This window comes from Grammomys surdaster, unplaced genomic scaffold (genome assembly GCF_004785775.1).
Source record: "Grammomys surdaster isolate TR1022 unplaced genomic scaffold, NIH_TR_1.0 130, whole genome shotgun sequence".
NCBI lineage: Eukaryota > Metazoa > Chordata > Mammalia > Rodentia > Muridae > Grammomys > Grammomys surdaster.
In genome coordinates, this window is record NW_021604588.1 from 4,161,832 (window position 1) to 4,187,727 (window position 25,896).

Sequence of the window (25,896 nt, forward strand, 5' to 3'; positions counted from 1 at the left end):
ACCAAGAGGGACATAGTGCCAGAATGTTGTTGGGTGACGCTACAATGATAAAAATCATTTGGGAAAGAGAGATCTAGGCTAATTTTCTTTATCTACTTTTTTGAAGAGAAAGCAAGCTGAAAAGCAAGCAATCGAGGTTTTATTGGAAAGTACAATGACAGCTTCCTGCAGCAGGAATAGAATCCTCAAAATGGGTTGCCTCCATAACTCTGCTTTAATTTTAAAACCACTGATATTTCAGTATTGAACAACTTTGAACAATATTTTGATAGCTAATCTTATTGGTGTGCTATGGGCCCAGTATTTTTAAAGACATCTGACTGTAATGGAACACTTTCTCGTTACAATCCACTAATGGATTGCCATTCTTCTTGTGGCATAAATATTTAATAGGACTACTGGGACCTAAATGAGTGACCCTTTCTACTTCTTCCGTGCCTACTTGCCAACTCTCCGCTACCCCATCAATCTTTTCCTTCTGTTCCTATTGCTCTACTCAATTTCTCTTATGCAGGTCTCACTTCTATCATAGGGTCATTGCATGTATTAGGCCCTGTTACATCAAATGCTCTGTACTCTCCCTTTCAAATGATTAACTTATCTCAGCATGAAAATTCAGCTCAAGTATCCCTTCCTCACAGCAGAAGAGGGCAAGAAACATTGTTAGGTGTCTTCGCAGTACTGTTTCTGACTTTAGAATTTTTTTTTTCAGTTTTTATAATGATGTGTTCAATCTTCAGACACCACTAGCCAGTAGGTGTCATAATGGTATAAGTCTCATTTTCTGCATTGTATGTCCCTAATATCTAGAAGGCTTTATAATTGACTGACAGGTTATGTAAGGACATATGTTGGCCTTAGAGCCAACGGACTAAGTTTGGATCCCTGACCTACCATCTACTTAGTGATCTTGAACAGGTTACTTCATCTCATGCCTCAGTTCCTTTATACATGAAATGTGGTAACAGGAAATAGTATCTCCCCCAATTTGAAAGGTGTAGAGACAGTTGAATGAGGCAATTAACTTAAAATAATAAAAACAAACAGTGATTAGTACATAGTAAATAATCAGCAAATGTTAGGAATCCTACTTATTTATAACCAACTGTAAAGCCTGCCTTCTGATAGAAACTCAATATTTTATGTATGAAGCAAAAAGCACAATACTGCCCTTATTTTACATGTGAGAAAATTGAAATTCAGAGTAAAGTAAATAAGGTGCCCGAGGTTACAAAGAACCTAACAGGACCCACACTTAGAGTCCATATCTGACCACAGTGCCCATTTATTTTTATAATGGTACTAGGACAAATTGAGAGAGAAATTAGGTAAAAGACTCAATAGAACATTGTCTCTGCAAACTTGTGAAGAAAAGAGCTGCTGTAAAAAACGATAGCAAGAATCCTGCCTTTTAGGGCTCTGTCCAGTGGGATAAGAACAGAAACTTATATGTTTGAGACATCTATGCTTCTCCCTAGTGGGAAAGGAACTGGTTTACAGGATCTGAGCCATAAAGGTCTCTGAAGCTCCATTAAGATAAAGGTCTGGCTTAGCACCACCATCCTTCTGTTTAATGTTGACTGGAATCTGTAGAGAGGGAATAGCTACCATGGAGCTTCTGGCTGAGCAGAAACAGCAAGCAGGAGATTAACAGGAGAAATATTGCAGCATGTTGCTTGCTACAGGACTCAGGGTATGGAGTAGCTCTTTTTCTGGAGGGCTCCTGTCTGTCAGTTGTAGCACAGGATATTTGTGTGGGCTTTCTACTTGCCTTTGCCTCCAGATAAGGAACGAGGGACACACAAAGACAATTAATGCTTTGACAATAAAATGATAACTCCAGGTCCTATTATCCTTCAGCCAGGAAGCCATCCTACACAGAGCAAGTCTGGAGACTAATGAGTTAGACTAATTTAGGGTATCCTTACAAATTGATACATTTCTACCAAAGAAAAACTCCATATGCTTTGTCTATCTCAAACCCAGATGGGGATCATAGATATAACTCACTTGGGTCTGAGCTTAAATCTAACGACAAAGAGGAATTTGACCTGGACTGTGCTGGCAGCTCCCAGATACTATCCCTCATGGGAGCATTTATCCACAGATAGCTAGATACTTTCTAAGAATTTTAACATGTCATAACACTCAAGCCACTGCATAAGGATGTTTCTACTGCCCTTTTACTGAAGTCAGCTTCCTGTAGCCCCAGCAAGCATGTATTAGTAATAAGATAAACCTTGTTGTCTAGTGTGAAGGTTGAGTTGTAATAGCCTGAAAGTATGGAATCTCAGCAAAGTAAGGCTAGTTCTCATCCCCCACTCCCTCAGCATCTGCCTTCCTTTACTGATGCCACACAACTGCATGTATTCCATTATTTGAATCTCCCATGGATGGATGTGTTTTGACTCCTGCTATTAGTCACTGAACAGATGTGTATCAGATCCTAGTATTGAACTCAGAATCAATTTTCAAGAATCTTGTAATCAATTTCATGGACTTACGAATCTAGTCAACAGAATTTAGTCCTTACTGAATATCTGTAACATCAGTAGCAAAAATACCATACCTGTATAACTATATCAGCAGAGGCAATAGGCAACAGCATCAAAATAATAAAATACGTGTTTCAAATGATGATGGCTGTTATGAAGATAACAAATGCAGCATGGTAGAGAAAGGGCAGAAGCTAGAGTTAGGGAAAATATATGAGAGAGGAAGCTACACAAATATCTTTGCAAAGATCATTTCAGTACATATCATGATCGGAGTACAGGATGTTTGAAGAAGGCAAAGAAGACCTGTGATTCTTGACTCACATTTGTGGGGAAAAGTAGAGAGCACTGATGGGAAGGAGTTCCCAGGGACTCTTGGTAGATTCAGTAGGACCTAGTCATTGGTAGGAAGGGACTGCATCTGGGATTGTGATGGAATGTCACGGAGGACTTGGGACAAAAGAGTGACATATTAGACTTAAAGTTTAGAAGGTTATTCTCACTGCTGTGGTGAGAACAGACCCAGAAGTACATTCTAAGGTGGAAACAGAAGGCTATGGCAACTGATAAAAGACAAGCTGCTGTTTATACTAAGAAAACTATCAGACAGGTGCTAAGAGATAATCTGATCCTCAATTTGCCAATGAAGAACCAAATGAATTTATTTGCCAGTAGGCTTGGTGTGGAGCATGGGAGAAGAAAGAGTCATGTCAGTCTCATCTGCTTGAATGGTGTGTGATTTTGCCCTGGAAGATTCCAGAAGGATGAACATTCAGAGAGATGGCAGAAGAGGGACTAAGTGAAGAAGAAAACTAATGTTAATGTGGTGTAGAGCTCAGATAGAGGAAGGCATAGGTTGAGGGTGTACCTGGAAGGAATGGAGGATTCAACACTCAGTTGTTTTTTTTTCGTAGTTTGTTGTTGTTGTTGTTGTTGTTGTTACCATTGAGGAATAGGTTAAGTAGCAATAAGAAACACAGATATTTTTTAAAGGTTGTGTTCATAGTATATGGTTTTAAGATTTGCTATTTCAAAGGTGGAGCAGTTCTCAGGGACAATAATTGGGAGCTGATTATCTTAAAGGGTCCTCTTCCACAAGGGGCAAACCTGCCCACTACAGAAGTGGCATAGAGGTAAAGCAGAGCAAGATTCTTTAGTGGCTGTAAGAGAGTGGTCAGGAAATGAGAAGGAGGAAATACAGACCAGAAGGATTTTAAAAATGAAGCCATCTTAACAACGTAAGGGAGAAGGAATTGCTTCAAGTTGGCTGTGAGGAGCTAAGAACCATTCTCTTCAAGGACGTGGGAGAAGGATCCACAAGTCCCAGAGAAGGCTTCAGGAAACATAAAGATATAGGGAGGGAGGGAGAGTATGCGCTCAAGGTTCTCAAGTTAGAGACAAAGATATGGGGCAGGGTTTGTTGCCTTGAGATAACTCTGGCCCCAGAAGAAAAGTAATGAGAGGTTTGAGAGAATGGGCAAGTGTACAGCAGTTGTCTTCAAAATGTGGTACTTAGATCTACAGCATCAGCATCACCCTGAAACGTGTCAGAAATGGATGCTCTCAGGCTCTACATCAAACGCTCCAGCGGGAAACAGCAGCCATGTATGTGATGCTGATGTTGCTCATATGAGAATAGCTGCTATGCCAGACACACAGAGCAGCTCGAAATGGAAACATCCAGAGGTGGAGAGAGAAAGGGACCTTGTGATATGGGTAGTGCTACAAAGGACAAAGATATCAGACCTGCTGAGATTGTTTACCTTGTGTTTCCATGTGGAATTATATCCTTCATTAGTTCAGTGTGGGGCTGTGCTTGTAGGTGGATCCTGAGAACTACCAACTGATGAATCAGGGTCTCTTACCTGGGGACCTTTTCTATGATGCCAAGGAAACCATCAAGGAAAGCTGCAGATGTTTCCAACTGTTCCTGATTTAGATTAAAAAGAGCCACTGTTACTAGAGGAATGAGGAAATTCACCTGTGTCTCTGATGTTACTGCCTCATTTAAAATCATGCTGTTTCCCTAGTCTCCAGGACATCTGTGTTTCATGTCCTTTTTCTTTGTCTTGATTTCAAGGAAAACAAGGTCTAGTGAGGAACAGGCAGTAAAACAAAAACACTATCTTCTCCTGAGTTTTCCCTCATTTTCCTGTTTTTATATGCACCAGCCCATTTGGTGCTCGCCATGATCTGAAAGCCTTGGTTGCTGGAACTTCCTGTCTCTTCAAAAGACATTCCACAGACCACGCCTACTCCTCCTCAGTATCTAACCCCAGTACTCACTCATCTTGTCATTGAGATCTGATGCAGACGCCCTACTTATAACAGCAAAGTTCTTCTCAATACTTTTATCCTTGTCACCCAAATGTATTTCCTTGCCTGCTAACACACTACATTTACCTTATTCAAAATGTTTGACCGCTCGCTCACTGACTGTCTCCCATCACAATACAGCAAATACAGAGTGATGATTTTTGTCAGTTTCCCTCAGTGATGTGGCTCCCAAGGATAGGAACTGTTCAGGAGCCAGTAAGCATTCAATAATAATTGAATTACATCAATGAGTAAGTATAAACTTACTATGGCCAGACAATGTACTAATTTAAAGTTTCTCATTGAGTAAAACTTTTATTCTCCTGATAACCTTGGGAAGTGTATATTACTAACCATTATTAGATAGACAGGAAGACCCAAAGAAGCTAAGTAATGTAGCCAAAGCCAATACACAGGAGCGTGAGTCTATTTGAAACTCTGATGCCTGCTCTTAGCCATACCTTTGAGTCTATTGGCTTCAGTCCAGCCCTGTTAATGTATCCCATTGTTAGAAAGATCTCTGATGTCTAGTAACTCAGCCTCCCTTATTTTTCAAGGAGGCTTTGTTAACAGACTTCCTGCTATCTTTTCTCCTGCACTTGACTTGTTCCTAACTCGTATATATTAAGAGAGGGAGGACCTGAATTTATCATAGATAACTGAAAACTTCAGTGAAGCTCAAAGCCAAGTAAAATAATCATTTAAAGATACCTGCATTCTTTAAGTTGGTGAATTCTTGCAACACCCCAAAAGCTAATGAAGTAAAAAGTCTCAGTTCTCTCAGTAGAGATAGGAAGAGCCAGATGTAGTCATGCTCTGGGAGCTGATGCATAGGTTTTTTGTTTTTTTTCTAAGTATAAGATCCTGTTTACTGATAGGCTTGAAATCTTACCCATAAGTTAGATTACCTTGGTTTTAGAAGATATGTGGTGGAACAGGATGCAGATGTTAGCTAGGTCAGCTAAAAGTGATTGTCATGTTAGTGATGCATAAACCAAGGATCACCTCCTCTGCCATGGCTGTTTCTCAGTAGAGACCACTGCAAGTAGAACCTGAAAACTGACACATTATCTCCTATTGCAAGACACATTATTTGGCATCTGTGTATCAGTTGGAGAAGAATTATAAGCCACTCTATCTAGGCTGCATTCTGAGCACCAACTGTTTTCCTTCCCTGGTCATTCTTGTCTTCGTTAAACACCGTCTGCCTTCCAAAGCGATACAAATCAGTCCTTAGAACTGGCCTTCTCTTTCCTTCTGTCCTAACTCCAGAAAGGATAGGCCTTTAGCACACTTACAAGGACACTCCAGCCTCGTGTGCTCTATTGAAGATAGTTATCCCAAGATTCTGCCTCTTACACCTTAAACTGGTAACTGAGCATCGATACAAAGTAGCAAAAACAGTTTAAAACCTTCACCACAGTCCCCACTAGCTAAGTGACCTTCAGTGGGTAACCTTGTTTCATCTCTTAATCTTATTTGTCAAGGAAGTATATGCATAAATCTGCACTGAGGGGTGTGAGGATGTAAAGGTATTAGCCTATTAAATAAATAAACCTTTAATAATAACTAGAGATATCATGGGACTTTGGTTTTTAAATTGTCTTCTTTGTCCAAAAATCTCACTTTAGCAACCTGAGAATTTGTAACAACCCAAAAGAATTTCTGAAGGAAAGTCATGTGTAATGTAGCTGAATATGTTGTCTGTAAATTTTGTTTCTGGAGTTAGTGTAAACCAGCGTGGAGGGAGATCACTTAGAAACTCTGCTACAAGGTGAAATCAAGCTGTATGGAAAGTTATGAGTTCTGTTTGTTCAGCTAACAATTTCCGATCAGCTGTTTTATCTAGCATAGTGATGCTTCTGAGGATAGCAGGGACATAAGATCTGTCTCCTGTCACCACAGTGATCAGTGTGATATGGAGGCCAACACTGGGTAGACATTTTATTCATTCTACCCAGAAAACCCTTGGGTAGACCTGTCATTTGCCAATATCCCTAAATTTGCTTGGTATTAGTACAAGGAGCTCATGCTATGGTTGATGAATGGGGTCAAGTAGGCATACTTCTGACTTTCTTACCCAAGGACTCAGTTCCTTCATCTCCATAATTAACACATCCAAGGGAAAGCATTGCTCATCTGCTCACTGGACCTTAACTCTCAGATGTTTAGGAGACTGTACAACTGAGAGTTGTAATGAGAAAGCATGTAATAATAACATTCCTTGAATTATGAAACAAAACAAAAATGCAAGGCTATACAAAACTGTTACTGCTTTACCAAGTCCTCAAACTTGGTCTTATTCATAGAAACCTTTGAGGCAGAAACATTACGACGGATATAAAACATTACAGGTCTATGTGTTGGTAGTAAGACATGGGATTTTTATTTCTGTGAATGATAAACTCATCTGGGATTGCACAGTGTTCTGGCTTCAGTTTCTGGATGTCTAAGATCCCCATGCTTTTACATGGAGCCTACATGGTTCTAGCAAATGTTCTGTGTTCCAAAGTCATTGACTCTCTAGATTCTTCTCATGGCTCAGAAGTATTACCTGGAGGTACTTCACTTTATCTCTGTCACTTGTGGCCTTGGCTACCTTGATGCTTTTTAGGGGACCACTTGGTACCCAGCTGAATGCTCCCAACACATATAAGGTTGTCAGTGTCTCGTGGGAACAAACATGGACCAGTCTTTTATGGAAGCAAAGTTGAACCAATCTTTAGTGGAAACTGAACATAAAGTCTTAGTTTCTCCCACTGTGTGTCCCAGTTGTGATTCAGAAACTGCATACATCCTCTCTTGCAAAATATAGCATTCAGGTTCCCAGGAAGGTGTTCCAGCTTCCAAATATAATCCTTTATGTTTATGCTCATTTATTGCTTCATTGGCCTTTATCCCCAGCTCTATTTCTCTGGGGTTGCACTTTCCAATCAAGCATGAATGTATGAGCTTTTGCCTTGGGTTATGTGTTTTTTAGTAAACCTTGGGAAGACAAACAGTATTGCAGCTGAAATTGACCTTAGCGATGTATTAGTCAAAGGCATTTAATTTAGTATAGAGAAAATTGAAACTCAGTGGCATAGAAGTGGAGTCACTTACACAAATCACTCTTACACTTCAGGGTCAGTGTTTTAAAATTACAACATGCACACATAGGTACATATGTATATATATTTCCTGACACATATAAATATGTATATATATGTAGAAAGTAGCTGAATATGTTGTCTGTACATTTTGTTTTTAGTATTATAAACTAGCTTGGGAGGTTGGAGAGGTGGCTCAGCCGTTAAAGACTATAATGGAACTACAGATAATGCTGTAGAAATCATATTTAAGAGCAGAGAGCATTCTCACAGGCTCGTAAATGCCAATGTAAACCAATCTACTGTGTCACCAGTCATAGGACACAAACGATTGTGTGCATTGCTTAATGTTGATCATGATAAGAAACAACTACCATTGGCTTATGTGTTGACTACTCTACACATATCATTATCTCAGACTGTGCACTACTTATAAAGTGCCATATTGTAAATAGTATGCTGTTTCACAGCAGCGCCAGTCTCATACATCTCTGTCTACCATGTCTCTTGACTGAATCCTTTCTTTTGTTCCCCTTTTATTCTTGTGTTCATCGTGAGTCTAGGAACAGGTTATGCCTTGTGTATGTCATGTGTCCTATATGTTAGTAGATTGCACCATCTAGGGTTTTGTTGGTGTACTCTATAGAATATCTGCATAGAGTCCAAATCGCCTAATTTCTCAAAGCACAACTGAATTTGCCTTTTCTTCCTTCCTCAGAAATAGCAGACAAGATCTACAATCTCTTCAATGGCTACACCAGTGGAAAGGAGCAACAGACTGCCTACAACACCCTTCTGGATCTGGGTTCGCCCACTTTGCATCGAGTTCTCTACCACTATAACCAGCACTATGAGAGTTTTGGGGAATTTACCTGGCGGTGTGAAGATGAGTTAGGACCCAGGTACTCAATGACCTGTGCCATCTCTTTCAAACACTCTCTGGATTCTTGTGTCTCTCATGCTGTTACAGTCTTTCACAGAAGTTGCAGAGATTTTTCTGAGAGACCTTAGATGCTCAAAGAACTAAGCCCCATGCTTTACATAGCCCAGACTTTGCAAAATGGTTTGCAGTAAGCTCTTTTTAATGAGTTGACTCGTGAACTCACGTCCCTGGACTATGAAAATAAGCCTCTACTCCTCATCTTAATCACTCTGACACACAACTCCCGATGCTAAATCTGCAGAGAACGAATGTGAAGTCTTGTGAAAGAGAATTAGTTTTGTTAAGGAGGTTATCCTGAAACATCTAGTGCCCATGAATGTTACCTATCTTTTGTGGACTTATGCATGCTCTTTACAGACAGTATCAGAGACTGTGGGACCTCCATCAAGGTGGAATGGTATTCACTTATTTACCCTGGACCCAAGCTTGTCACTTCCTAGTACTCGATACATACTCTTTTTAGATTGCAGAGCCCAGATAGAGTATCTGGGTAGTGAAGAATGAGGAATATGGAGAGATATCCCATCCCAATTATAACATTTATTATGACCATATATTGCTATCTTGAAAAAGTAGACTTTTCTAGAAATTCTGGAACTCTTAGACAGGATAAAGACTTAGGTTGCATGGAATTTAGTAAATTATTCAAGGACTAGTGAAAAAATGGAAGTAGATCAAGGGCTATGAGAATGTGGGGAAATATCATAGAAGAAAAAGAAAAAAGAAATGAAAGGAGAAGAGGACAGGGTGGGATGAAAGAGGGAAGACAGAAGGACATGCAGAGGTGAGGAAGCAAGAAAAAGAGGATGGAAGGGAAGGAGAGAGAGGAGGAGAAATAAGGGAATCTCACACCTAGGACCCTGCCCTCCCCTACTCTGGCTCTTAAACAGTTCTTATGTTCCCCAGATGTCATCCCACACCATTCATTTGACACCTGAGGACACTTACCTTAGTAGTTATAAAAGTTCACAGGAGACCACTGTTTAGGACATTTCCCTTGCATTTCCTTCTCGTGTGTGTGTGTGTGTGTGTGTGTGTGTGTGTGTGTGTGTGTGTGTGTATGCATGTGTGCAGGTACACACTTGTGTGCATGTGGCTGGAGGTCAGAGATTGCCCTTGGGCATTGTTCTGCCTGTCACCACTTCTACAGATCAGCGATTGCAAGCACACCCTGCCCCAGGGCACTGGCCTCTTCCTTGGTGTCTGGGAATTGCACTCACATTTGCATGCCAGGCATTTTGCTAACTTAGCCTTCTTTCCAAGCTTTACTTTATTATTTTTGAGGGAAGGAGAAAATTCAGGGTATTCTTCTTGGAATAAAGTGATTATTTGTATAAAGTCAGGCAGGATCTTGCTACATTCTGTAAGTTTTACCTGTAACTTGTAAGGAATGGTAGACTTTAAACAAACAAAGCCGCTGCAGTGGATCTAAGGGAACTATGTAAGGGTCAGTTAATCTGTCTTAGTATTTTTAAGAAAATCCTTGCTTAGAGGGTAGATAAATATTAAGGAATGTCCTTTCTACTCTGTAACCTATCTCTATTCCTGGCCAAGTTGTTGCACACTCCTGACATACTCTTCTCCAGCCACCTCCTCCTCTTCTTCCGCTCTTTCATTTCCCCTCTGTTCCTCTTCCCTTCTTTCATCTGAGATTTATTGAGTATACATGCACAATTCTTTATTAGGAAGCATAAATGCCACATTTTGAATAGCACTAACATTGCATATTTTATTGTTACTTCTAAGGGCATTTGAATCTTCAAAATTTCTCCTTTGTGTCTCGAGACTCAGAAGAAAAATTGGTTAATGCAGAAAGTAAGCGGGGTGGGGGGAGGAAATGGGGATGTCACAGTGAAGCAAAGCCCACAGTTGATTGGTGTGCCCTCCCCTCCATGCTCTCTTCCCAGGGCCTCTCTCATGGGTAATACAGGCCTTTCACAAACACATAGTAGAAAACATTTTGTTACTTCGTTAGTCCATGGAAAACAAAATCTTGGTTTTTAATGTCATGGATCTCAGGGAGAGCCACAGGAAAGGAAATGTCCACCACCTTGAGGGACATCAATTCACTGTGGGGTTAATGTGGGGAGAATGAATAAAAATGGGTCTGTGGCTACACACTTCCTGTTAGCAAACAGAAAGGATTCCCACAATTCTACTATACCCAATTCCATTAAAAGCTGCAGAGGCCTCCAGACTGAGCTGAGGTTGCAAATGCTCTGAGGACAGCAGTGTTGCCCATTGCTAACAAAGAAGGCTGTTGACTCTGAGATGGTCAAGGGCAGACCCAAAGTAATTATTATTTAAAGAACAATAACTGGAGCAATGAAAACACCAACAAAGTCTCCATAGCCTAATTCAATTCGCTCTCTTGAAAGGCTACTGGGTTGTGCTCTGTCTGTTTCTGGAAGATGATGAGATATTGCCCTCTTTCCTTCTACACCCCAACCCCCACCCCTTTCAACTCCTCAGAAGACTGGTTCAGGATAGCAAACAATGGAAGGAATAAGAGGAAAGCACCATCACAGTTCTTAGTGGTAATTTCTTTTGGAAAACCTGTCTGGCAACTACAGAAGCTGATAGGGAAAACACAGATCATTCTGAGAGGCTATGTAGTCAGCAGGTAGAGTGTTTGTGTGAATTCCTCTGACCTGCTGCAATTGGAAAAAATACAACTTTCCCTCCAGTGTTGACATAGAGCTCTCAGCCCCTTGACTTTGCTGCTTAAAGCTCAACATCTTTCCTTCAACATCACCTTCACCCTCCTTTCTCCTGTCATTGTATGAATCCAGAGATATACCACACTCACTGCCCCTCCTCACATACTCACTGCCCAGATGAAGAGGGATTAAGTGAATATAGTTATTCTTCTTTGAAATTTTTTTTTATAAATGAGGTGCAGAAGAAAAAAAATCCCATCTATGTAAGGAATTGTTGATTAAAGGCAGAAAAGAGATGCTTCTTCACAGGAGAAATTTACCTGCTTAGAGTTAGTAAATACTACAAGGGGTTCTGCCCAGCAAGCTTTCTAGACCACATTCTGAGTCCTACATGAGCTTTCTGCAATAGGAGAATCATTCTTGCTCCAAGGCCACTTACATCTTTGAAGAATTGAAAAGAAATACAACCAAGGGAGGGAATCCCTTGTGCTCCCCACCCCTGTGATAAGGAATCAGTCTTTTCAAGTGTGTATAATTCTGAGGCAACCTTGTTCTCCTCTCCTGCCCCCAGGGATCCTCAATGGCTCCGATGCCCTCCTATCCACTCCCTTGTTTTTTCTGCTGAGACTTAGTAGCAATGGCAGTGGCCTTGTGGCTTTACGAAGTAGATGAAGTGGAGCATGAGCTCCCCTGGGGGTTAATTAGGTGCTGCGTGTACCTAGGAGTCTTCTCTGTCCAAAATATGCTCTTGTGTCAATGGGAGCCAGGGCCTGATTTTTCCAAGGCTTATTGTAATATAACTACGTTAGCACAGACATAATTGGTTACATCAGATACCCCTTTCCTTTCAGTATATTGACAATTTTTTTTTATCAACTCAAATATAGTCTTGAAAGGAGAATACTCAGGCAAGCATATTACATGTCATTCAATGATGATAAATTACTGGCTTTATAGAACATTGTTTTGAGTTCTTTTAAAACTACAGATTCTATGATTTTAAAAGTTATATATTTCCACTCAAACATTCATTACTCATCTTCTCATTTTTTTTCATCTTCTCATTTTTTTACTTATTTTCTGGCTGCATTTGTTACTTCTATTTCTTTTTTTGTGCATGTACCACTTTGCATACCCATTTTATTCATTAATTCATTCATTCATTCATTCATTCATTCATTGGACAGACACATCGGAAAAGATAGAATGGTGAGCTCTACCTCCTTAAAATCTGGAGTCTTGCTCTGATAGTAATTCTTTTCTAGCCTTCTCTTTTTCATTTGTTTGTTTTCTGACAGAAATATCCTTTTCTCTTTGATCTCTAGGAAAGCAGGCCTCATCCTTTCCCAGCTTGGAGAGCTGAGCAGCTGGTGCAATGGACTCCTTCAGGAGCCCAAGATAGGCTTGAGGCGTGCTTCACTCAAGTACCTGGGTTGCCGCTACAGTGAGATCAAACCTTATGGACTTGACTGGTCAGAGCTCAGCCGGGACCTCAGGAAGACATGTGAGGAACAGACCTTGAGTGTCCCCTACAATGATTATGGGGACAGCAAAGACAACTAGCACCATGGGGCCAGGGAGTAGCCGCCAAAATAAAGCAGGGGAGAAGAGGGGAACATCTGGGTTGGTTTGTGGATTTTTAGACACTTTTTAATGGACCACCCAAAGCTCCACAAGTATCTTCTAAACCAGAAAGAGAGTAGACCTTTGCTCCCTGTGAGATTTGTCCAGTGTGATATTCTCCACCTGCATGACCAGTCAACCCGCCAGCCAGCCAGTAGCTTCATACAGCACTGTTTTCTTTTTTTCTTTTTTTTTCTCTCCCCGTAGAAGATTATGTTGAAATTCAGTTTGGAATTCATTGGTTTCATTCACTTTTTTTTCTTTTCTTTTCTTTTCTTTTTTTTTCCTTCAACCAACCCATCAGGATTCTCAAGAGCTCTATCCTGCATCCTACAGCAGGTCTAAGGTGGAGGCTCTTCTGCTTAATGGGTTCCCAAGTCTATGGCACCTGGGGACAAAAGTGAGAGCATAAAGCAGCCTCATGCCCCAGCTCAGGCATTTCTTAGAAAGCATCGGAGTGTTGGGAGCCAAAGCATGTATTGAAAAAGATAATAAATGTCCCATGCCTGTTTCTTATGGGTTTCTCCCCAGACTCTCCTGTTGGTGTCTGCACACCTCAGAGGTAAACCCAAGTTCTGTTACAGGTCTGTTGGATCTTACATAGTTTTAGTTCTCCTCTACCCCAGGTGAAACCAAAACTACAATTTCTGGTTGATTTCTGTCCTTTCTCCTAAACAACCTGATCTTTGAGAGACAGTGAGATATCACCTCCAGAGAGGGTTACCTGCAAGACTATTCAGCAGCCACCATTGCAGGAAATAAGTGGAGTTTGTTTAAAAATATTTGTACATGTCTAGAGTATCCTCAGAGTTCTAAGAGCCTTGTTTCTACTTGGTCCCAGGCCTCTTTCCCTGGACAGAAAGGACTTGGCTGGTGTTTGCTTTAGTCAAGGAATGAGATTCTTTCTTGTCAGTGTTTTAGTGAACTAAAGCTCTTATCGACCTAAAAAGTACTTCTGTCCACACTGCCCTAATTAAATTTTCTTAATTATATTGTAAATTTTGACAGTCCTTTCTCTGATGAAAATCATCAGGACTCTGTCCTTGTCACTGCCTGCTCACCCAACTCTGCCAGTTACTGAAGAGCAGCAGAGCCTCTGAAGAGACCAGAACATCTGGTGATCACACATAAGGACTGAGGCTCCATTTGCAACACACTGCCCAAGGATGATAATATGCTAATCTAGCTATTAGGAAGGCTAGCCTTTTAAAAACAACCTCATAGGACAAGATTGACTAACAATGACCCAATGTACATTCAGCCAGCTTGCCTTGACTAGAACTCTTCATGTGGAAACACATGGCATGGGTCTGGAAGGCTCTATAACTCAGCCACTGAGCCTTATTCATACTTTCCAATTAAGAATGACAAATGACATTGACTATTTGATGTGTGATGAGTGCTACTATAAACAACTGGATTCTCACATCCTCAAAGAAAGTTCTGTTCTTATTGATATTTTGTGCGATAAGGAAACCAAGGAAGGTAGATGTCTCACCATTTCCCAGGTCCCTCATACACTATATACCCTGAGCTGCAGTGCCTCTAGAACACATGGGTTTAACCACTCTATGTTGCCTAAAGCTTATGGCTGTTGAAGCTTTAAGCTCCACAGAGAACCTGCCCAGAGCTTCCCTTTCCTAAGGGACTATGTACAAATGTACAAGGGAAAGGCAAGGAGGCAAAGTACACCCATAGCCTTTGGAGTCAGGGCACCTTTGGTACCCTCAGCACTGTGGCACACTAGCTTCCCCATGAATGAATAAGAAGGAGATTAAATTGCAGGCTGGTCTTATTTCTCTCTTTGCTTCTTTCCAGAGAAATATTGGAAAACTTGCCTTGTACTTTTTGCCTCACAGATTTCCCAACTTTTAGAACAAAACACAGCAGAAAACTTAGCTGTCTCACCACTGGCCAGTGTAGGGGCTTCAGTAAAAGTGAATCCAAGGGCAACTTGTTCACCATTGCCAGAGAAGAGGATGCTATGGGCCAGAGTGGCAGTGCACATAGCATCCCTTTACTGCCATTCTTTTCCCATTCTTCTATTCAATCTCATGGGGGGGGAAGTATCTTCTTTTGAACAGAAAGATAGCGAGGCAGGGAATACCTTTCAGTCCTGTTGAAGACAGGAACTTATGGGGTCAAGAGGGAAGACAAAGAGTGGTATTATAAGATCACTACTCTGTTACCCCACCCCTATTCTGCTTTTATTCTAGGCATACTCTCCTCTCGTCTACCTTTATGCCCTGTTCTCCAAAGATTTTTCCACCTCTTACACATGTTTCCTGTATCCTCCATCTTCCCTGCTCTTCCCATTGATTGCCTTATTCTTTCAGTGTGCTCTTGTGTTTTCTCTTCAGATGTGTGTGTGTCTACGCACACCCTCACTCCCAAGCGCCACATACACAGCTCCTATGACTGGAGCAATGTACCTTTGAGTTAAAAACTCCAACATGAACGGGTTGGGGGTAGACTGGAGATGGTTCAACATGTTGCTGGAGGACTTTTACCCTCAGAGAGATGCATATCACACCCTACCAGTGATTCTCAGTTCTTGCCTGGAAGAATTGTCTAGGAAGGCTAATGCAATTGAGCCAGTATTAAATCTCATTTCTAAGCTGCCAAACTGGTCTTAAGGGAGCCACTTCTGTCCACCTAACCACCTCCAGCTCTGTGTCCAACTGAGATCTCTATTGTTTCCTCTTGAATGTCCACAAACCACTGTATAGCATCAGACCCTTAAACGAGTGTGCAATTGTTTCTCTTGAAGTTTGGTCCATTTGTTACTTTTAATTAACTGCACTCCTTGATATTCGAATGTTCTATTAAAAATAATTGTGAAAATCACTCCACTACTGTAGAAGAAAGAGGTGGTATAATGTGACCAACTTCAACTACAACAGTGTTAAGAGATTTATTGTACGATTATGAGAAATGAAGTAATCGACTAAATAATAAACAAAGTTGTCAGTAAGTGTTGAGTGTGTGGATATTACCTTGTGTCTCCCCATAAACTGAGTGATCACAGTGAACCACGGGCAAATTAAAATTTTAAATGTTACAATTTAGATTCCAAATACTTAGGCTTTGAAGCCATTATCTTAACTAGAAACAAAAATTGGCTTCCATGGCCAATTATAAACCTACTTTTATGTGGGAGTGATTTTCATCTTCTAGCCTTTCTTTCAATTATGCAGTAAGTGGAAGGTCTTTGCAGCATATCTACTGTATTCCAGACACAAAGAGATACAGCCTTGGCCTGTCAAAGCATGGCCTTCCACATTGAACATACTGCTATGAGAGCAAGGTAAACTGACAAAGCACAGGATAGATGGGGAGGTACTGGAGTCTAAAGCTTGTACATCTAAGAAAAGGTTGCAAACAAGCTATCCCAAATCTATCCTTGTGCTTTGCAAAGGCTGTTGAGATTAGCTGGATGTTATGAAACATCTCCTGGTGCATAACATCATATTCTTAATCTGTTTTTCCAGTCTACGGTGTGACTTGAGATATTTCTTGTCTGCCACCAAAACATGATTCCCTTTCAATTCATCAATAATCAGAGGTTAGGAGACTGGGCTTAATAGAGCCTCTGAAAAGCAATGATCAAAGTCTGAGGCTCTGCCCAGGCAGGATGATAAAGGGAAGACAGGCTGAGGCAGTTCTGTGTTTTGGCCACAGACTCTTCTACACCCCTTCCATCTACACGTATTGTTCTCCCTTTTCACCCCTCAAGTATGGGCAGGTTAATGACTGTTTTGATTAATAGTTTATGATGGAAGTGACAGTTTGTGACATCTACATCAGAGTCATAAAAGGCTTTGAGATTTTAACCTATGCAGGAGCTCTTGTACTTGGAGTAGTCAGCCTTCACATAAGAAATCCAAGACTTGGACATACAACAATGGTTCAGCAGGGAAGAGCATTTTCTCTTCTCTCAGAGAACCTAGGCCCAGTCTCCAGCACCCCCATAGCAGCTCACAAGGATCCATAACTCCAGTTCCAGGGGCTCTGACATTGTCTTCTGCACTCTGCACACAACAGACACACATAACTATATGCAGGTAAAACATTCTTCCATGATATATATATATATTTAAAAAATGAAGGAAAACAAAGGCTGTCAAGTTTCCTTCTGCTCCATGATAGGGAAGTTACATCCTAGCTCTTGGTCCACAGTGCTCCCTTGGACAATTCTGTTGAGAACATACAAATGAAGCAGTCTGGTAGCTTCAAAACTACTCCCACTACTGCCAGGGAGGGCCATTTCTGGGCCCGTGGTCCTATTGTGGCTAGGGTTGGAGTTGATATGCATGGCATGTGTCATCACCAAAGGCTACATGGATGTTCGTATACCCATGGTTTGTGGTGCAGCCTGAAAACATGTTGATCCATGGGCCATGCTGTCTCTGTTCTGCCACTTGAGGTCATGGTGATGCTCATGGACTGGGTGGCCTCCAAGGGCCTTGTCTGGGTCTATGGGCCTACTGGACCCAGGGCTCAAGTTCGTGGTCTGTGCTATCACCAGAAACCGCACAGAAGTCCACGATCCATGTTTCCGTTGAGTGTAAAGAGCAAGGCAGCTACTTTTTCCAGTGATATTGATGTTTGCAGACACATAGTTAAGGAAGAAGGACATGGAAGGCTTTCCTGACAACCTCTACCCTCACACCAACCCATAGCCCCTAATCCCCCCCAAACAGCAGCCTAAACAGGAAGCTATTGAAGAGAACTCTTAAAAAGTATGATAAGGATGCTGAAGTTAGCTCTAGTCAATTAATGGCTTCTGTTGGGGGTATGGGAGCAGAATGACTCATTCTATTTAAGGGACAGGCCACTGAGATATTGACCATGCCTAGTGAGTATATAGGAAACACACACTGGACTTGTTTTGTTTACTTGTATTTACTTATTTTTTATTTTGTGGAGGAAGAGGTCATGAGGGTGGGGCAGGCATAGAGGACTGGGAAATGAGTGTGTATGATATGAAGCTCCCAAAGATTCAATAAAAATATTACACCCCAAAGGGGAGAACCTGTCAAGATCATATCCAAAGGTTAGGCATAGCCCCCCCAGTATGAGGCCACCCACCCATCTCCAAAATTTTAACCCAGAATTGTTCCTGTCTAAAGGAAACACAGGGACAAAGAGTGGAGGAGAGACTGAAGGAAAGGCCATTAAGAGACAGTCTCACCTGGGGATCCATCCCACATGGAGACACCAAACCCAGACACTATTGTGTTGGGAGCTGACTCCTAGCAGAAAGCAGCTATCATCTTTGCAGCCATCTCGAGCCATATACCCTGACAAGAGAAGTGTTTTCAACAGCCCACAACAGCTGAGCACACTCTGATAAACATCTTGTTTTTCTCACATATCTTGTTTTACTGTTTAGTGCCCCCGGCTGTTAGGTGCACATGGTATCCACGCTGCAAGGCACGTGACATACTGCCTTCAGCTGTGTTCCCCTGCTTGTACACGAGGGCAAGGCATGTGGTAAAGCATATAAATACCCAGAATTTCCTTTTAATAAAGTGAGACTTGATCAGACTCTGTCTTGTCTCCATTTTTTGAGTCTCTTGCTCCTCCATCCCCACTCTCTCTCTTACTAGACCCTGACCCTCGGACTGGAGCAGCAGCTCGGGCCAGGACATTATTGCAGATGCCAAGAAGTGCTTGCTGAAAGGAGCCTGATATAGCTGTCTCCTGAGAGGCTTTGCCATATCCTGACCAATACAGATGCGGATGCTTGCAGCCAACCATTGGACTGAGCACAGGGACTCCAATGGAGGAGATAGGGGAAGGACTGAAGGAGCTGAAGGGGCCTTATCTGGCAGGCCCTTGGTCCTGTGAAGGCTTGATGCCTCAGTGTAGAGAAATGCTAGGGCAGTAAGGTGGGAGTGGGTAGGTGGGTGGGGGAGGACCCTCATAGAAGCAGGGTAAGGGGTGGGGGTGGGGTAAGGAGTTTGCATAGGGGAAACTGGGAAAGTGGATAACATTTGAAATGTAAATAAATAAAATATCCAATTAAAAAGAAAGAACCCCTTAAATAATTTAGAAAAGACTAGTTCCCCTACCTACTGAATAGGACCACCAATTTCTACCAAAATGATGAAGAAAATAGGAATCACTTTGTCAAGCCTGCTCAGCATTCCTGCCACTCATCCCAATTATATTAGATGGTCAAATGGTTACATCTGCTAAATGCAAGAATCAAATGAGTCCTAGCATGTCTATCCAATCTTAGTGACCAGCACACTGATAAGACCTTCCTTGGGTTTAAATTCTCTCAGAGAGGAGAGAAGTCAATACAGGCATACCTACATCAAAAGAATGTTCGTTGGACCCATAAACAGAGTCTGTAGTCCATGAAAGGACTACAGAAAGATGTGATACTGTACCCCAGTGCTTCAGAATAGCAAATCTTATAGCATACCTGGTAACACCATGAAAGGAAAGATATTATATTCAGGGCCAGAAAATGAGAAAGAGGAGTCCAACAAGGAAAGTCTGAAAGTGAGAAAAAGTCTTGGATGGAAAGGGGTTGCTTTCAGTTATTGAATTTGTGTTTTCTTTTGCATTTGGAAGTTCACGGAAATAGATTTGGCAGGCTATACTATCTATGTGCCATTTCCTATGCTAAATTCTTAATGCATAATACCCTTCAATATTCATCACAAATCTGAAAATAATATTTAAGAAAGAGAATATGAGTATCTGAATGGAAGTGTAAACATTTCTACCAATGCTCACGTGACTATGATGTTGAAATTCTTCTATACATTCATTTGTACTTCATTAATTCCTCCTCATGTTTTTATTTTTTTTGTTTGTTTGTTTTCATTTTTTTTCTAAATCATTGCCTGCCTATCCTATGCTGGGCAAGAGGAGAGGTTATAACTGATCCTGGGAAAAACCATCCTTAGGAAAACAGCTCAATGGAGGATAAGTGATGCTTCAAGCTACGTGAGACTTCTGTCCATCATCTGCGTCCAAGGCTCAGAGAACACTGTAAGAGGGAACAGAAAGAACGGGAGAGCCAAAGAATGGGGAGATATTCAACAAAAAGGCATTTTCTGTACATAACATGGCCATTCACTTGCGAACTCTGTGCAGTGGCAGTTATCTATAGTACAAGACTTGCACAGAACTGGGTCTGTCAACATTTTATTATGGATGGAGCAGAGCCTCATGTGGCCTCAGTCTTCTGTAAGATCCTATTGAAAGCTTCTTTGATTGTTGCTGGGTAGTCATTTTCTTTAGTGATATAGTGTTGGTACGTGTCCTATAGTCTAGTGAGTAACCCCTCAGATACTTACACACATACAAGCAGCTCTTATTAAACTCACTGAATCACATACTAAACAAAGACATGAAGGTGAGAGGGGCTTCTTGTTGAGAAGAAGAAAGATGGGAAATGCAAAGGGGATGAGAAAGAGAAATAAAGATGGAAATGACTGAAATCCATTGCTATTTGGCTTTCTTTTATTTTTTTCTTCTATTTTTCTTTCACATGAGGGTAATACAAAGCTACAGAACTATTATTCTGACTCTGAATACACCTTGGTGACTTATTGGGTCTATTTCTCCCCCATGCTTCCAAAGTCCCATCAATTCTTTGGTAAGAAGTGATAAAAGCTTTCAGGATAACAGAGGATGAGATGTAGACTCAGAATCCAGTGCTAATATTGATAAACTCAGCTACCAGCTGGGCTTCCACCACCAACTCCAATAGTATTACTCTTTCACATGAACCAATTGATTAGTGGTTCCATTTTAACTAAAGCCTCAACGTTGTATGGAAATCACTCTCAGTTCATGTGGAGAATCTGGGACTTGGTTCATGTTTGGACTAATCCAAATTGAGAAAAAAGTAAACATCTTGTTCTGGAGTTTTGCAATGCGGGTGCTGCAATTAGCTGATTTCCTTACAGATAGACAGGTTTTGACATCACATTTCTTCACCAAAATTGACTTTTGTTAGCGCCTATTGTATATATGCCCACATGGGGTACAAATTAGTGTAATTCATTCCTTACTACCTTTCCTAGGAACAGAACACCAGCCTTACTCTGTGCCTAATAGGAAGGGCAAGTTCCTTTGTTACGAATGATTAAAATGTCAAGAGACCCTGAGGCTGTTGTCTGAAGAATAACACACTGTTCTCTGACTTGCCCACTAGACAGGAAATCACCTCAGACCATGTCTTTGTAGTATCCCAGGACTCAGCTTTATTCACATGAATGAAACTAAGAGCAGACAAGCCTTATGTGCCCTTAGCAGCCAATGATCTCCTTTGAAACTATTGCTGGACCTTCTCTATTCTTTATCAGTGGGCTCTTAGTGATGACATTTCCAGACTCTCTTATCGTCTGGCCTCTACTGGGATATTGGATGTACTTTCAGAAGCTTAGAAGATAGGCATAGGCAGATAGTTGGGACATTTCCTTTCCTCTACCCTGGATGGTGTCTCCAGCACCTCTTTGGTGGTTTCTATATCCTCTGTGTGTCCCCTATGTCCACAAAGGAAGAGCATCTCTGGATGTAGCCATACCTAAGGTTGGTTACAATTCCTCATATTCCCTTTCCTCTAATTCAGTCTTTCTAGCTAGTGTCACATTTTAAACTTTTTCTATGAAACTACCTAAGATTATTTCTGTTTCCTTGTCTGGATCTTAACTATTGCATATGTTATTGAAAGATAATTACTTACATAGCATTTAACATAAGATTTTGAAAATGCTTAAGTTTTTGGAGATTATCTTAAAGATTGAGTTTTGATGACCGAAGAGTTTAGATCTACTTAAACTCTAAAACTGATTGCAGGAATAACAAAGAAGTTGACTGGATATGTGATCTGAAACTAACTGGACATGTGAACTGCCTCCTAATTAGTTGGCTTGAAAAGCATCCAGATTATGAATAGCAATACTTGTCAGGAAAAGTGAGAGCTACTAGTGTCTAGAGAGTATAGGGATAGTAACTCACAGGGTATGTCCCATGTGATTGCCTACCCTGATTACAGGAACAGAAATGGTAAAGAATATGTGAAATTGCAAAGACACAGGGAAATTGAAAACACATGAGTCATATTTTGTAAATATCTTATGACAAAACGAAAGTGAATACAGGTTCAATGTTCTTTGATAATGAGAGCAAATAACTTGCTTCTGAAATCTTTTGGTCTCGTGGATGCATGATGAAAGCCCCAGAATTCTACCTAGGTTTTCTGAAAAGCCACTTTCATTTCTAAAACTGAATTTTAAGGCATATGAATAATATGATTTTACTATCAAAAACAAAGCATTTCAAAGGCTCCATTTTTGATACTTAAACAATGCATTAGCTAAACTCAGGTTTACGTCTCAACAATAAGAATTTAGTGTAAGGAATTGGTTAAAATATTACAGACAGAAAAGCAAAGCAGGGGGGCTGGTGAGATGGCTCAGTGGTTAAGAGCACTGACTGCTCTTCCAGAGGTCATGAGTTCAAATCCCAGCAACCACATGGTGGCTCACAACCATCTGCAATGAGATCTGATGCCCTCTTGTGGGGTGTCTGAAGACAGCTACAGTGTACTTATAATAAATAAATAAATAAGTAAATAAAAGAAAAGCAAAGCAGGACTATTACAGACAATGAAATAGTGCATGAGTACTCATAATCACTGCAGGAACAACACCATCCATTAGACTGGAAATCAAGGGAAGGTGTGGGTGTGTCAGAAACCAGAGCCCCTCAAGGAAGAAAGACAATTTGTTAAGTGCTGTAACTACTCTCAGGAATGATGAATCAGGAGGATGAATCATTAAGAACCCCGAAAATAGGGCTGGAGAGATAGCTCAGAGAGTAAGAGCACTGTCTGTTCTTCTAGAGGTCCCAAGTTCGATTCCCAACATAACTCCATAATGAGATCTGGTGCCCTCTTCTGGCCTGTAGGCATACATTCAGGCAGAGAATTGTATACATAATAAATAAATCTTTTAAAAAAAAAAGAACCCAGATAATAGTGACTAACCATATTGCAGCTGCCATGGTAAAGAGTCCTTGGTGAGCTCAGATGACTAAGGCAGTTAGCTAAGAGGCAGGATCAGTTGCAGTCCCTCCTCTTCCTTACAGCATCCCTCTAGTGTAACCACTGAAGAAAACCTCACCCGGGATAACTGACTAACAAAAAACAAAACAAAACAAGCAAGCTGGCAGTATTTCAACAGCTAGATCACAGAGTGCAGAAGAATGAATGAAAACACACTAGCTTACTAACAGCTAAGCAACTTGAAGATTGTACAAGAGAACACCTTGGAAGGTACTTGGTGCAAAGCTGGAAGCATGCCAAGTGCTTTCTGTTGTCTTGTTCCCTTATCTTGTTGTCTCATAACACTGCAAATTTGTATCCACAACTATCCCTCTTTCACATATGAGGACTCTTTGAATTGGTAAGCTACTTTCAATGTAGTGAAGCTGTTAAGTATATCACTCTGCTATGTAGTCATGGGCTCAGTTATGCATAGCCTTCCCTTCTCTATTTGTTCAATGGGATGAGATAGAACTAAAGTATTAGGGAAATTCAACTGAACTGCATATTTTGCTTGGCTGCTTTTGTTTAGGAAGGATGGGGGACACACAGATTTACATGCAGCAAAACTTGCAGTCGTCCAAAAGACAAACCAAATGCAATAATCTTCACACCGTTATGTCTTCCTGTTACCCCCAGGTCTTTAGCACAGTGCATTACTGCCAAGAAGAAGGACCAATAGCACAGCATTGTCAAAGCTCTTGGTAATAGGTACTTATTGCAACTAGAGATGTCCAGAACTCCTCATGTCTCTGATTTTACTGAGTCTGAACCTGTTCTGACCTAAGAGTCAAGGTACAACCCTCATCCCCACTCTTCAGCCTGGCCATATTTGCATACAAATCATCCCAGGTGCTTGGAGGTCTATTTACTAATAAAGCAAAAATGGTCAAACACACCATTTTGATATCTTATGTGTACATCATGATAATCTTTGACTACAGCTCATTTGACCTTCAGACCACCAACCTTCCAAACAGTCTTACTCTTGGGCATTGGACAGGGAAAGATGCTTTGATCGTCATCCTGTACCCTCTGTGTCCCTTGGCAACTAATAAGGAATTGGAGGACGCCCACAACAGAGGTGTTGGTGATGGAGCTGACTGGAGTGAGGCAAAGGGGGAGGGGGGACATAAAGAAAGGGTATTTGGTTGCCATGGAAAAGCAGCAAACACTTCGAGAAAGAGGGTGGGGCCCAGGACTTAATGAAGTGCCATTGGGTTTGAGCAGCAACTGGAATGTCTGAGCCTAGCTGTACTGCTTCCCACAGAGCTTGGGGCCAGGCCACTAGCAGGAACTGCCTGTACCTCTCTGGAATGCTCAGGATGAAGGCAGGAGTGGAAAAGGCAAGCATGCCTCCCAGGTGCAGATTTTCCTACTGCTGGCCACAGAAGGGAAGCCTCCCCAAAGAAATCTGGAAAACTCTTCAAAGAGCCAGAAAAGACTTGATGGATAAATTATTTCTTTCCCCCAAACCTCTGAATCTGATATTCTTCAGAATATGAGGAGACACTTTGAAAGTCTTTCCCTGAAGAAGTCGGCCACTGATGGGCACTTTGCTTCTTGCTCTCCTGAAGACTGTATTCTCACTGTGGGAACAGACCAGTCACTTCAATACTTTCACAGTTTGATAAAAAGATGTATATTAGCAATGGGAATGTCAATAATACTGGGTTAAAATATCCAGAAGATAAAAGCTACAAATACAGTGAAGGAGTAAGGCTCACATGATGCAGAGAACTTGAATTAAACAATCCAAGAAAGGCTCACAGTCATGGTCAAGTCATAGATCAGAAGCCCAGGGCTTGCATGAAGCACTCACCAGCTAAGAGGTGAATGAAAACCCAATGAGAATAAAACTTGAAGTTCACATGTACATGTCTAAGAACAGATCAGGCCAGGAATTGACCTCATTTCTTGCTACCTCATATTCCTTTTCTACATTCAATTATTTTTCATTTGGTCTCATCTAATTCTTAGCCTTAAGATCTTGAAAAAGCCATAGCATGAATGGGAACTAAAAATGTAAATGATGTTTTGAGTACATCTGAAGCGCTCTTCAACCTCCTTAGAGTAAAGTACACAAATTGCTTCTTTATATAAGTATTAACAGATATCTCTTGTCAACAAGTCTTCATTGAATTCTAGCTCCAGCTGGAGAAAGGAATTCATACACTTTATTTGACAGATACAATCAAGAGTAACTTTCATTCAGCCCATTTGAATGAACACAACAGACCAACAAATTTACACTCATTACTTAGTTGCTGCTTCAGCTTCGGAAGAGGCTGGCACCCTGTGCAAGCCCTCCCTGAGAGGATTGGACAAACAAGGTCTTCATTCTGAATTCTGTACTCTATGAATGAGCACACCTAAATTCAGGATGTCTACTGAAGATTACTTTTAGAGGGTCAAGGACTAAAAAGTCCAGATGCATTGGCAACAACAGGTACATTTCTAACTAGAGAAATCTTGGACTCTTTCTGTCCAAGCCATGTCCTTGCTTCCCTCCACTTTATGATGTCCACTGTTGAACACTAAAAGTATCCACGAGCAAGGGTTGCTGCCTAGAGAAAGTGATGGTGCAGGCTCTGACACTGTAGGGCCCTTCTGAAATACCTTGTCAATTGTACTGTCTTCTTGATACAGTTATATATATATATAAAGATGTTCCTCATTTGATACTTGGACTTAA

The 25,896-nt window shown here is 41.1% G+C and overlaps 1 protein-coding gene across 2 annotated transcripts in view; it reads left to right on the forward strand.

The window, feature by feature from the left end:
• Astn1 (astrotactin 1) overlaps positions 1-16,105 on the forward strand; it is a 308,690-nt gene extending 292,585 nt beyond the window's left edge. The window contains exons 22-23 of one of the 2 annotated variants that reach the window (XM_028759116.1): positions 8,619-8,802; positions 12,829-16,105. In XM_028759116.1, the coding sequence (XP_028614949.1) occupies positions 8,619-8,802; positions 12,829-13,066 (422 nt within the window). In that variant the 3' untranslated portion in view covers positions 13,067-16,105. The remainder of the gene's footprint in view (positions 1-8,618; positions 8,803-12,828) is intronic. The other variant, XM_028759110.1, reaches the window with a different exon arrangement.
• The last annotated feature ends 9,791 nt before the right edge of the window (positions 16,106-25,896 follow it).